The sequence below is a fragment of the Salvia splendens genome, chromosome 3 (assembly GCF_004379255.2).
Source record: "Salvia splendens isolate huo1 chromosome 3, SspV2, whole genome shotgun sequence".
In the NCBI taxonomy this organism is placed as follows: Eukaryota; Viridiplantae; Streptophyta; class Magnoliopsida; order Lamiales; family Lamiaceae; genus Salvia; species Salvia splendens.
In genome coordinates this window covers 4,691,453-4,704,125 of record NC_056034.1, presented here as the reverse complement: position 1 = coordinate 4,704,125, position 12,673 = coordinate 4,691,453, and the positions used below count along the sequence as shown (strand labels likewise).

Below are 12,673 nucleotides of genomic sequence, written 5' to 3'. Positions count from 1 at the left end.
GTATCTTAAGGCTCTGAGACGTAAAGATATCAACTCCTCCTGCTATGTTTGTAAAGTTGCTTGGAACAGCGGGACCAAAGAAAGAACAAATGAGGCAGATCGCAACTGAGGCCCCTTGCTCATTCACAAAGGGATAGGCCCACATATGAGTAACAGACAAATCTCTTGCCATTTGCTACCAGGTAGTATCACTGGACAAGAACCAGTAGATAACACATGCAGCAGAATTAAGTTAACAACTAAATTTAGATATCAATAATCACAAGTAAGCTTGAGAGGTGTAAATCGTGACAAATTGAATCCAAGTTTACTTATGTTTCATAGTTTGACAGAGTACAATTGAATTAGAATTGAAGTGTACTCATGTTTCATAGTATGACAGAGCAGAATTGAGTTTAGCAATTTAAGCGGTGTTATCCATAAATACATTAATCAATAACTGCTTGACTGAGAATAATCGCACTTAGAGGCAAATCACAACCAATTAAATTTCAAACAATAAATCAATGGTCAATAGCGCACAATTCAATTAGGATATCAATAACTGCTTGACAGGTCACACATTAGAAAGCTAATAAATATATATAGTATATCTATAATCGAACTTGAATTTAAATAACAAATCAGTAATCAATAGAGTTAGCGCAACAAAATTTAAACGACATGATCATAAAGACAGATTTAAACTGACCGTGAGGAGGAAATGGGGGAAATGAAACACACAGGAAATGGGGGAAATGAAACAGAGATTTTATGAGGAATGAGAATTTTGGAGGAATCGCTCTCCAACTCTTCTTTATACTCCCTCAGTCCCCAACACATTAATAATTCTCTATAGTCTGTTACATCAATTATACAAAATACTATAAAGCATAATATTGAAAACATAAATAATTCTTTGACCACCTAAACACACTTACCTTGACACGATTGCTTTGGCAAAAAAACTTGGAAGGTGGGGTGGGGTGGGGAGGCAAGATGATATATGAATGATATCAACATCAATCTTTAGAGATGATGTGATATCTAAAAAGAAATCTAATAAACTTTAAAAAAGAAAAAGGAACAAAATAAGAACAAGTTGAAAATGCAAGAAAAATATAGCTACCATGTTGAATAATTTCAAGACTGAACTACGCAAATGGTCCCTGAACTATGCCTTTTGCACGCCAATGGTCCATGAACTTTAAAAATATCGTAGATAGTTCCTGAGCTAAGGGATAATCACATTTTTTATATTTTTCATTTTTCTTCTAATTTCATACCAAAAATACCCCGGGTATTTTTATCCATTATTTTTGAATTCGGATTCTCTATTTTAAGTAGGTAGGTCATGTGTGTCAATAATCTTCCAAGTTAAATATTTTAAAGCATGTTTTAAAACATGTTTTAGAAATTTAAATATTTTTAATGAATTAGAAGCTTCTAATTTATTTATTTATTATTATATTAATAAAAGTTTAATATATAATTTGTATATTTAATATGAAATTGAAAATTATTTTTTTAGTTATTTATATTTTAAAAATAATCCGTATCAAATTAGAAGTCAAATAAATAGAACAATAGAAATTTTATCGGGTTTTCGGGCAGCCCATCGGGTTTTCGGGTCTGGCCCTAACAGGTTGTGAGTTAATCCGGTTGTAATTTTATCGGACTAAAAATTTTCAACATTAACCCTATAAATTTCGTAGGCTATTCGGGTCGGCCCACAGGTTACGGGTTGGATTAACATCCCTACCAATTAGTAACGCTATGGAACCAACCAACATGGTATTCCGCCCTCGGAATTCACAAGTCCCAAAATCCCTACACGGTATTCACGTAGCACGAAAAACACCACTATAATCGTCCACGGGAATTCGGACCAGGCTTCTTTCCATTTAGAAGAAGATGCACCAGGTGCACCTGCAATTTGCATAGAAGCTTCCAGAACAGGCTTAATTACTTTTTCAAATTAAGATTTTGGATAGTTGGAGTGGGTTAAATTTAAAACGCCAAATGTTCATCTTACTTGAAGCCGATTGAAATCGTTATAAATTTGATGTGGATTACCGAAATGACCAATTACTCTTGCAATGATTGGCGAAATTCTCTTCAATTTCAAGCATCCAAAATTTTATTTGAGAATAAATATTCAATTTTTTTTCACAATGTAAAAAATATCAATTCGCCAAATCCTTGGTTTGCCATAGATTTATAAAAATGAGGACTTGGAAATGAATTTTACTACTTATAGCAATTTATGAAAATTAAAGTAATTATCATAAGTTAATTTAACAATTTTATTACACTCCAATTCGAAAAAAAATATTATAATTACTACTATAACCCTAGTAATTGTAACCCTACGCAAGTCGCACGCTGCGCCGCAGAGGGTTCGTTTCCAAACAATTACAGACGCCACCGCCGACCATTCATACATCCATCGATCTCATAGCCGCCGTTGTAAGATTTCGTATTTTTTCCCAACAAGATTTTGTTAATAATTGGTATTATTTTTTTCTTAATAAACTTTTGGTCATCAAGGAGTACTATTTTTGTAGTTGAAGGGAAAATCTGCTGCAATCAAACCTGTTATTCTAGTTCCTTTGGGATTGTGTTTTTGTGGTGACAATGTTCTTCTGACTAACATCAGTACTGCCACTATATAGTTCAGTTGTTGATTTAATTTCAAATTTGCAGAATACCTACTGTTGGATTGCCTTCCAATATGGCTACTTTCGCCAGACCCGAGAATGCCTTAAAGCGAGCTGAAGGTAGGTTACATTTGATATGTCACATCTATAGTTATCTTGCAAATCAGTGTATATATTGTTGTTTTAACAATTTATCTTTTCATCCAAATTTAACAATTCTTTTTGTCCTCTTACCCAATTCTAGACATTGCAATACCAATTTTAATGTGTTGGGATTTACCTCTATGAATTTCGTATTTGAAGTGTTGAAATTAATGAGCTTTGGTGTACACTAGTTTTCTCTTATAAATTATGTACTATAATTCATGTTTAGCTAGTCCATGATGACATATATTAAGCATGGTTTTTGCTCAGTTTACATCAAATAAGGAAATACAGTCTGCCTTGCTGTATTGACGTGTGAAGGGTTGGAGGGAAAGTTTAGTGGGTGCTTGTGCAAATCGAAAAATGTTGTAGCCTAGCCTCAAAATCTTCTAAACTCGGCTTTTTATGCTTATCTAATATGCCTTAAAAGTCCTACAACAATAGAAGAAACTCAAGGGAATTTTTTTTGCTATAGTAGTATAGTGCTTTTGATGATATTTTTTCCCTCGGCTGTCATTGACATGTAAATATGTTGATGCAGAGTTGATCAATGTGGGACAGAAGCAAGAAGCACTTGAAACTCTTCATAGTTTTATTACCTCGAGGAGGTATAGAGCCTGGACAAAAACACATGAAAAAATAATGTTCAAGTATGTGGAGCTGTGTGTTGACATGAGGAGGGGAAGACATGCCAAGGATGGACTTATCCAATATCGCGGTATCTGCCAACAGGTCAACATAACTTCGTTGGAGGAAGTGATAAAGCATTTCATGCAGTTGGCCACTGAGAAAGCTGAGCTTGCACGTAATCAAGCACAGGCCTTGGAAGAGGCTCTGGATGTAGAAGACTTAGAAGCTGATAAAAGGCCTGAAGATCTGCTTCTAAGCTATGTAAGCGGGGAAAAAGGTAAAGATAGATCCGACCGTGAGCTTGTTACTCCCTGGTTCAAATTCTTGTGGGAGACCTATAGAAGTGTTCTTGAAATTCTCCGCAACAACTCAAGATTGGAAGCCCTTTATGCTGTAAGTTTCTTTCTTTCATTCAAATTCAGTTTAGTTCTATTTATATTCATTTTGGTTCATGATCTTCTTCTTTTGTATAAGCATGTTGTCATGCTTTAAACCCATATTCTATATGTTCAAGGCAGTAGTATTCACATTCCTAGTTATTTGAATATAGCATGGACCTGAATCCCGATGATGTATTTTATACAGAACAAGATTCTTTAGTGGGTGCCAACATTTTATGAGTTTTACGTTTTTAAACTGTTCTAACCAATTTTGTGATCCTGCTTCTACTTTTAACTTTTATGGAGACTTATTATTCATTTTTATGTTCATGTTGTCTTAAATGGCACGTGTTGAAAAATTAATTTTCTTATTTGATGAACCCATAATATGTTCTAATTTGTCAATAATTTTTCTTCTGGATATTTGTGTTAGCATTGTCCTCATTGACTTCTAATTTTGAATTTTCAGATGACTGCACATCGCGCCTTTCAATTTTGCAAACAATACAAACGAACTACTGAGTTTCGAAGATTATGTGAAATGATCAGGAATCACCTCGCTAACCTTAACAAATACAGGGACCAGAGAGATAGACCTGATCTTACTCTACCTGAGAGTTTGCAGTTGTATCTGGACACCAGATTTGAGCAACTGAAAGTCGCTACCGAGCTCGAGCTTTGGCAGGTTTGTAAGTTAGCTATTTATAAACCCATAACTGCATCTGGCTATTGCTAATAATATGTACATGCTGTTTAATTTTCTCTAAGTTTGTTTTTTACTTGTGATATGCAGGAGGCGTTTCGTTCTATTGAGGATATATTTGGATTGATGTGCATGGTTAAAAAAACACCTAAATCTTCATTGATGGTTGTATACTATTCTAAGCTTTCAGAAATTTTCTGGATGTCATCCAACCATCTTTATCATGCTTATGCGTGGCTTAAGCTTTTCTCACTTCAGAAAAGCTTTAACAAGAACCTGAATCACAAGGACCTTCAGATGATCGCTTCATCTGCTGTCCTAGCTGCACTTTCAGTACCCCTTTATGATCGCTCTTATGGAGCATCTCATTTGGAGCTTGGAAATGAGAAAGAACGAAATTTTAGAGTAGCAAACCTTATTGCATTTGATGTTGAGTCAAAACCGGAGAACAGAGAAGTGGTAATAATTGTCATGGCTTTATCTTTTGCATTTTGATGTTATTTGTATTTGCTGATTATGTGACCATTCTGTTTATTGCTTTTCAGCTTTCCAGGTCGTCACTGCTCTTGGATTTGGTAAGCTACAATCATTGATTATTTCAAATCATTGCATAGGCCTACAGTTTTGAGGATTAGATTCTAGATTATGACTTAATGGGTGAAATAATTGAGTTCGTAGATATAGATTTTCCACCTTTTTTGTATTTCATTTCTTAAGTTTCTTGGACATTTTGTTCAGGTGGCCAAAGGTGTTATGAACTGTGTAACTCAGGAAGTGAAGGATCTTTACCATATTTTGGAACATGAATTTCACCCTTTACACCTTGCACTGCAAGTACAGCCCTTGCTAACAAAAATTTCAAAGGTTGGAGGCAAACTTGCTTCTGCTTCCTCTGTTCCAGAAGTACATCTGTCTCAGTATGTTCCTTCTCTGGAGAAGCTTGCTGCTCTTCGGTTGCTTCAGCGGGTATGCATTACCATGTCTTACTGCTTCTTGTGGAATACTTTTGATATCTTACATGATATTTGTTCTTTTTTGTTTGTTTTATATATCCAGATCTCAAAGGTGTATCAGACTATGACCATTGATAATCTATCGAAGATAATTCCATTTTTTGATTTCCCAATGGTGGAGAAGATCTCTGTTGATGCAGTCAAAAATAATTTCTTGTCAATGAAAGTGAATTACAGCAAGGGTGCAATATTCTTTGGTAATAAGGTAACCATCTAACTTTTTTGTCTTTCTGAATTTACCTACTGAGCTTGGCCGATCAAGTGTACATCTATCAATTTGATGCTACAATACACCTTTTTGTTTGTGAAAGTGAATGCTCATTCCCAGTTTTTAAATTCCTCTCACGTCTTGGAGTGACCAATATCCATCTGCACTATCCTTTCCATCAGTTCCACTAGGAGCCAAAACGTTGCAAGTTATTTCAACTCCTGGTTTGCTAACTTCCTAGTTACTACCAATAAAACAATCAATTTTTGAGGCAAACTCTTCTTCATTTGCATAAGTGGCAAACCTGTGTTGGTTCACACAATATTATGCGCATTTTTAAGGCTTTTCATGTTCCCTAGTCCCTTGGTATGGCTGTTATATAAATCAACGAACAAAAATATTTTTTTCGCTTCTAATGGGATTTGGACCTAGGCGTTGCGTAGAAATGAATCCACCGTAGATCATTGTGATCACAGAACTAAAGATGATTTTATTTTATTTCCTACAATTCCGGTTCTTACCCGTTTTATTTCTATATATATATATATATCTAACCCGTGCTTTATTAGATACCATATATGTATGTCGGGGCTTAGGTTTACATTTAAAGTTTTTTAGCTTCATCTTCTGTTTTTCATTTTCTCTTTCATGTTTCTGTTCCCCATGCTTTTCCTTCACAAATTCCATTGGATGCTGTATCTCAAACTATGGCAACTTATATGTGAATGTTTTCTCATCAGAGTCTTGAATCAGAAGGCTTACAAGATCACCTATCCACTCTCGCTGAATCCCTTAGCAAGTCCAGGGTCATGATCTACCCTACTGGGAAGGGAATCCCAAAATTGGGGGAATCACTTTCAGATTTAGTAGAAGTAGTTGAAAAAGAGCACAAACGTCTGCTTGCACGAAAGTCAATAATTGAAAAGCGCAAAGAAGAACAAGAGCGTCAGCTGTTAGAGATGGTATGTCATTTTTGCTTTGACAATGTTATGGCTTTGTGTGAGTGAGTTAGTTAACGTAGTTCTTTAATTTATAATTCAGTGTATTACTGACTTCTATATTTTAAGGAACGTGAGGAGGAGGCAAAGAAGCTGAAAATACAGAAAATAACTGAAGAGGCAGAGCAGAAAAGGCTTGCTATAGAATTTGAGCAAATGAAGAATCAAAGAATTCGCCGGGAAATAGAGGAACGTGAGCTTGAGGAAGCCCAAGCATTACTGCAGGAAGCGGAAAAGCGTGGAAAGAAGAAAGGAAAGAAACCAGTCTTAGAGGGGGTGAGTGAACTGATTCCTAAGACAGATGTCTTTGCTGTTTTGCTAACCATATTTTCTGAATTAACAAATTTATATGGATTCAGGAAAAATTAACCAAGCAGTCTTTGATGGAGCTAGCTGTTAGTGAACAGCTCAGGGAGAAGCAAGAGATGGAGAAAAGGCTACAGAAGCATGGAAAAACAATGGATTATCTGGAGAGAGCAAAAAGGGAAGAGGCTGCCCCGCTTATAGAAGCTACATTTCAGAAACGCCTAGAAGATGAGAAAGTTCACCATGAGCTTGAGCAGCAGGTCTGAATCTGTCATGTTCTTTGGGGGAACTTTCTTTTACTAGTAATCATTTTGCAGGAGATTTCGTGCACTGGGATAATATTGGTTCTTTCTCGCGATTGAGGATTTATATAAAAATTAACTGCACTTGTTCTTTTTTCCAATCATATACAGCGAGAGGTTGAATTAAGTAGGCAACGCCATGCTGGAGATCTAGAGGAGAAAAGAAGGCTGAGCAGGATCTTGGAGAACAAGGTTTTTGAACTTCTGTGTGTTAATGGATCAGTTAAACTATTATCGACAATGATATTGATCTTTAACTTTTTCATACTATTATTTTATTCAATTAATTGTTTGGAGTATTCTGTATATTCAGAGTAGTAAACAATTGCCCATTTTTAAAGATCTTGTTTCATTTATATGTTGTATATAAATGGCATATTTTCTTGGTCTTGTGCAGAACATTTTCCAAGAACGATTGCTAAATTGTAGGAAAGCTGAACGCGACAGGCTTAGACAGGAAAGAGAAGAGACAATAAGCAACATAATCCAGTCACGTAAAGAGGAAAGAGAAGCTAAGAGAAAATTCATATATTTCCTGAGAACTGAGGAGGAGAGACAGAAAAGATTGCGTGAGGAGGAGGATGCTCGGAAACTTGAAGGTACGTTCTTGTTAAATTTTGAAAACCAAGCAATTTATTTATCCAGATTGTAAATCAATACCACCTATTTCTGGGAACAAGGTTCCTCCTTGGCTGAATTCACGATTTATCTTGTCGTAGTTTCTGTTATTTATATTGTACTTGAAATTAATCTCCTTCTCTTAGTTGAGTTGGTTTTAATACTTGATTCGACTTTGGATCACTGGTTACTGCAGAGATGGAGAGGCGAAAGAAAGAGGAAGCTGAACGAAAGGCCAAGCTGGATGAAATTGCTGAGAAGCAGAGGCAAAGAGAGAGAGAGCTGGAAGAAAAAGAAAGGCAGAGAAGGGAAGAGATATTGGGGAGGTCAGCAGTTGCTGTGCTACCTAAGACCGATCTTTCTTCTGCACACCCTGTGGAGACACCACCTACTGCTGTTCCAGCCGCAGCTGCAGCTGCACCTACGCCTGGACCTGCCAAGTTTGTCCCGAGTTTCAGAAGAGCACCTGCTGAGGTTGGCCAAGCCCTGCCTCCAGCCACTGACAAATGGTCCAGTGGCAGCCGGACTGAACCTCCAGCTGGTGACAGATGGCGGGATGATCGTAGGCCTGCTGCTTCTGGTGGCTCAAGGACTTGGCAATCCACTAGGGAGGAAATAAGACGTTGATTTGCTGCTCATCTTGATATTTTGATTCTCAATTTTGAACCATGGATTTGTAGGATGAGAATTTTTGAGGCCATTTGTAAGACTTGTGTACTTTGTTCGCATAATGGCCGAATAGACATATATTTGAGTCGGATTTTTGATAAAAAAAAATTTGAATCATTATATATTGGGGTACGATGTAAAGACACCCTTAACGTTTAAAGTGATTCACAAGCTGAATTATGCCTTCACTGATGGAATTTATATTTTTTCAAGGTAGTATTTTGTTTCTCATTATATACTAATTGCATTAAAACAGTTGTGCTTACACAAGTAATTTATGCAAGATAGTAATGATGGGAGTGAAATGTTTATAATTGAAGTTTGAAGCAAAAAAGCAGAGACAAGTAGTTAAGATTGATGATTAGGATACAAGTGAGGCAGGCTTGAGGAAATTAAAGCTTGTATGGCTTTCAAAGTTTGGTGAGGATGAAGTGAAGCGTCAACTTTGAGTATCCCTTCTGATTCATCTATCTGCAGCAAATCCAGTTGAGATTGCAAGAGCTTGGCCGGCATGAAATGTGCTGCTCGTTTCTCCAATCGAGCAGCAAGAACCTCTGCATCCACGCTCAAAAGTACAAAGCTGACAGCACAAGAAGCTGCAGCTGGTACATAGTTGGGATCTGCGCATCGTAGAATTTGCCTGTAATGCTTCTGCAGAGCAGAGCATCCAAGAACGACGGTTTCCCCATTCACCAAGCTCACCCTTAAGGCATCACGTAAAGTTTCAAGCCAAGGGAAGCGATCTTCATCTGTAAGAGGGATCCCTGCCTTCATCTTGTCTGTTATTAACAACACATGATAATCATGAACCTACCCACCTATAACTGTATGTATGAATGTAAATGTGATGCACCTTTGTTTGACTGCGGGTGGTAGTCATCGGCATCAAGAAAACGAGCATTCATAACTTGTGCCAGCATAGCCCCAATAGTTCTGCATCACAAATTCAATTCATTAAGATATACTAATTGAGTAATGACAAGAGGAAGAGGAGAAGAGATATGGATGACTGACGATTTTCCAGCACCACTCACTCCCATAATCACTATAGCAATGCCTGTCCAATATTGATAGCATATATAATTAGTGACATGATAAAAAAAGATCAAGTCCACTGATTTGAATTTCCTACCTTTATTAGATGCCATCTCATGCCAAGGAATTGGATTCAAAACTGCAAGCCATTGAAGTTGATGTATGGCAAAGAAATGTTGTTAATTATGTTGTGCCCAGAAAATCTAAATATTCACATCAAATACATATGAAAGAGCCCATTGATTCCATAGCTCTGAGCAATTATAAATGTTGAATCTTTTAACAAAAGAACATATGAAAGAAACTGGTTTTAAATGCCTGCAAAACCATCAACCAGTCTTCAATTATTCGCATGAAGAAATTTAGCAGTTTGCTTCTATAATTGATCCTCATCCTGTTCACTTCAAAGATGACACTAGCTAGTATAATGATTTCTTGAAGGTAAATTTTTTTTTGGCAAGAAGCAATTAAGCAGTCAGATCTGAGGCATATATAATATCCAGAAAATTAATTACTAGTAGTATTTTATTTCCATGTAACAAAGATAAAATCGCATCGTTGCAAGATCACGAAAAGAAATTGCGAATAAGATGGAAAATTGTTGACAAAAACAGACGAACCTGAGTTGCAGATAAAACATCAAATTATTTAATTGCTGGCCCTTGGCTTCTCTGTCTCCATGGATATTTTGCGTAATAAATTTGACAACTAAGTACTAACTAACCTGTATTCAAATTGAAATGAAGACTTGTCTGCATCTTATAAAATTTATACTACTCCCTATCTAATCAAAGTAAATTTGAGTGGACTCATTCCAATTGGATCAAAGCTTTGTCAGCCCATATATGACCTACACATAAAAAAGTTTTTATTTTGTTAAAATTGTTGATTAGTGTATTTAGTTAGCACTTTGTATACTAGCATTCGAGAGCTTCTAATTATATTGTTATTGGCTTCAAAATACATTTATTATTTGGCAAGGTCACATAACAAACTTTCTCAACACAGTATTCCCATAAATGTAAATGTGCTCCTGCATTTCATCCATTCCAAGCACATCATCTCTCTCTCTCTCTCTCTCTCAAACTCGACCAAACTTATTGATATACTCCGGTATTATTTACATGAGCTTTATTGTTGGACTGAAAAGTAGAAAGAAAATAGTATAATTGGTATTTATGGGCATTACAACTTGGAGGTGGGCTCATCAAACACAATCAAAACCTTGCCAATAGCTTCTCTATTCTTGAGGGCACCAAATGCAAGATTTGCTTGATGGAGGCTATAAGTATGTGATATTTTAACAGTGAGTAAGCCATCAGCCAGCCAGGATAGCAATTCCTTGACCGAATCTTCCAGAACACGCGGTTGGTGTATCCTATGGCTCCCCCAGTAAAGTCCATGAACTGTCCAGTTCTGCAAATAAAAACACATTCATTCATTCATTTCTTTCTTTCTTTTCTGCAATAACAAAAACCTGCAGTTGTGGCTTCAACTTTCAAGCAAGCATTACCTTAACAAGAGCAATGTTTGCTGGGACTATTGGCACTTCCCCACTTGCAAACCCTATGATCAGGATTTGTGCTCCCCAGCTCAACAGCTTCAACGACTCCTTTGTCAGCTTCCCTCCGACTGGATCGTACAGAACATCCACCCCTCTAAGCTTTCTAGCCTTAAGAAATCCCTTCACACTCTGACTCATATCCTCTTTGCTTATATCAACAACATGATCGACACCCAATGACTTGAGGAATCGCACCTTCTCACTCCCCCTGTCCGATTATTCAACAACAAGGACAGATTACGGCCACTCAACCATATATACATACTAGTTCTATCACTCTATGATTTTATCTCAGTCATTGTATTACTTACCTAGCAACAGCTATAACAATGGCGCCACGGACCTTGCCAATTTGTACCGCAGAAACACCGACTCCTCCAGCTGCACCAAGAACCATCAATACCTGCATCCATCACAAATATAACACTACCATTTTGAATAAACAAAGGGCAAAAGAAAGTAGTAGCTCTATACTACCTGACCAGCATGTAGTTGTGCTCTATGAACAAGTGCCACATGAGATGTACTATACGCAACCGGAAATGCACCAACGGCAACCAAGTCACACCCTTTTGGCACCAAAAATCTGTATATAAGAAAATCAAAATAAGTTTTTTGGTCATATCCTATATAGTTAAAAACTAGAAATCATATAAATGCAAAAATATGAACTATTATTTGATTTGTATATCAACTCATAACCCATATCCTGATATCACCACACAAATTCTACATCAATAATGCTTCTAATACTAAATAGTAGTACAATGCAGCACATGCAATTTTGTTTAAAAACTATTCTGAATGTTTTAATCACAACCAATACTAACAACATACTACCAATGATACATAGAAATAAGCAAAAGCACAGAGCCCAGTTGAATACAATCAGACTCCGCGAAGCATATGAATTCAGATTAGGCATATTGATTTATGGAATTTGACATGTAAAAATAATTCAGAAAGGAAGAACTTAAACTAAATTTAGAGAATTGAAATGGAAATGGTTACAGCTCAGATTGATCGGCGACGATGAATTGGGCGAATGATCCGAGGGCGGCAAAGGAGCAAACGGGATCCCCGATTTTGAAGTTAGAGACAGCTTCTCCGACGGAATCGACGGTGCCGGAGTAATCAGAGCCGGGGATAAAGGGCAAGGGCGGTTTCTCTTGGTACTTGCCCTGGATTTGGAGGTAATTGGCGAAGTTCAAGCTGGTTGCTTTGACTCGGACTCGCACCGATGTCGGTGATTTCAGTTGGGGAATCGGGTGAGCCCTTGAGAGGGTCAGGGCTGAATCATCACTCCCCTCCGCCGGCACTGTCGGGTCACCGAGTTTTCTGCACACCAAAGCTTCCATCTTTTTTCGTCTCTCTCTAAATTCTAATCATCTCAACTCTTCATTGTTTACAAAAGCTTTCTATATTAAAATGAGTCACTTAAAAGTTTGTACAATAAAACATAAT

The 12,673-nt window shown here is 36.9% G+C and overlaps 3 protein-coding genes across 5 annotated transcripts; 1 reads left to right on the top strand and 2 right to left on the bottom strand.

Annotated features, from left to right (window-relative positions):
- Window positions 1–2,291: 2,291 nt before the first annotated feature.
- On the top strand, window positions 2,292–8,798 carry LOC121794476 (eukaryotic translation initiation factor 3 subunit A-like). Its single transcript, XM_042192651.1, has 14 exons — window positions 2,292–2,448; window positions 2,686–2,759; window positions 3,325–3,806; window positions 4,263–4,478; window positions 4,587–4,955; window positions 5,042–5,071; window positions 5,235–5,462; window positions 5,553–5,714; window positions 6,458–6,679; window positions 6,785–6,991; window positions 7,075–7,281; window positions 7,435–7,515; window positions 7,721–7,922; window positions 8,138–8,798. The coding sequence occupies exons 2-14, from the start codon at window positions 2,714–2,716 to the stop codon at window positions 8,566–8,568; spliced, it is 2,883 nt and encodes a 960-aa protein (XP_042048585.1). The 5' UTR covers window positions 2,292–2,448; window positions 2,686–2,713; the 3' UTR covers window positions 8,569–8,798.
- Window positions 8,799–8,901: 103 nt separating this feature from the next.
- LOC121794479 (gluconokinase) lies at window positions 8,902–10,440 on the bottom strand. Of its 3 annotated transcripts, none has more exons than XM_042192657.1 (5): window positions 10,266–10,440; window positions 9,743–9,784; window positions 9,625–9,667; window positions 9,464–9,543; window positions 8,902–9,374 (listed from the first exon to the last, which is right to left on the bottom strand). In XM_042192657.1, exons 2-5 carry the CDS (start codon window positions 9,756–9,758, stop codon window positions 8,959–8,961), a joined length of 555 nt encoding a protein of 184 aa, XP_042048591.1. In that variant the 5' UTR covers window positions 9,759–9,784; window positions 10,266–10,440; the 3' UTR covers window positions 8,902–8,958. The 3 variants fall into 3 exon arrangements, with proteins under 3 accessions (XP_042048591.1, XP_042048590.1, XP_042048589.1); XM_042192656.1 differs by having other exon boundaries at window positions 8,902–9,389; window positions 9,743–9,963; window positions 10,266–10,423; XM_042192655.1 differs by having other exon boundaries at window positions 8,902–9,389; window positions 10,266–10,422.
- A 192-nt stretch (window positions 10,441–10,632) lies between these two features.
- Window positions 10,633–12,641, bottom strand: LOC121794477 (quinone oxidoreductase-like protein 2 homolog). The gene is made up of 5 exons (XM_042192652.1): window positions 12,221–12,641; window positions 11,687–11,795; window positions 11,521–11,612; window positions 11,159–11,417; window positions 10,633–11,061 (listed from the first exon to the last, which is right to left on the bottom strand). Exons 1-5 carry the CDS (start codon window positions 12,565–12,567, stop codon window positions 10,831–10,833), a joined length of 1,038 nt encoding a protein of 345 aa, XP_042048586.1. The 5' UTR covers window positions 12,568–12,641; the 3' UTR covers window positions 10,633–10,830.
- Between the last annotated feature and the right edge of the window lie 32 nt (window positions 12,642–12,673).

Excerpts from the sequence above, each read along its gene's own strand:
- LOC121794476 (XM_042192651.1), top strand. The coding sequence starts at position 2,714 with ATGGCTACTTTCGCCAGACCCGAGAATGCCTTAAAGCGAGCTGAAG. Across the intron at positions 6,680-6,784 it reads AGCGTCAGCTGTTAGAGATG|GAACGTGAGGAGGAGGCAAA; the intron begins GTATGTCATTTT and ends CTATATTTTAAG. Across the intron at positions 7,282-7,434 it reads ACCATGAGCTTGAGCAGCAG|CGAGAGGTTGAATTAAGTAG; the intron begins GTCTGAATCTGT and ends AATCATATACAG.
- LOC121794479 (XM_042192656.1), bottom strand. Across the intron at positions 9,544-9,624 it reads GTGAGTGGTGCTGGAAAATC|AACTATTGGGGCTATGCTGG; the intron begins GTCAGTCATCCA and ends TTTGTGATGCAG. Across the intron at positions 9,390-9,463 it reads CCACCCGCAGTCAAACAAAG|ACAAGATGAAGGCAGGGATC; the intron begins GTGCATCACATT and ends TGTTAATAACAG.
- LOC121794477 (XM_042192652.1), bottom strand. The coding sequence starts at position 12,567 with ATGGAAGCTTTGGTGTGCAGAAAACTCGGTGACCCGACAGTGCCGGCG. Across the intron at positions 11,613-11,686 it reads CACAACTACATGCTGGTCAG|GTATTGATGGTTCTTGGTGC; the intron begins GTAGTATAGAGC and ends TGATGGATGCAG. Across the intron at positions 11,418-11,520 it reads ATTGTTATAGCTGTTGCTAG|GGGGAGTGAGAAGGTGCGAT; the intron begins GTAAGTAATACA and ends ATAATCGGACAG.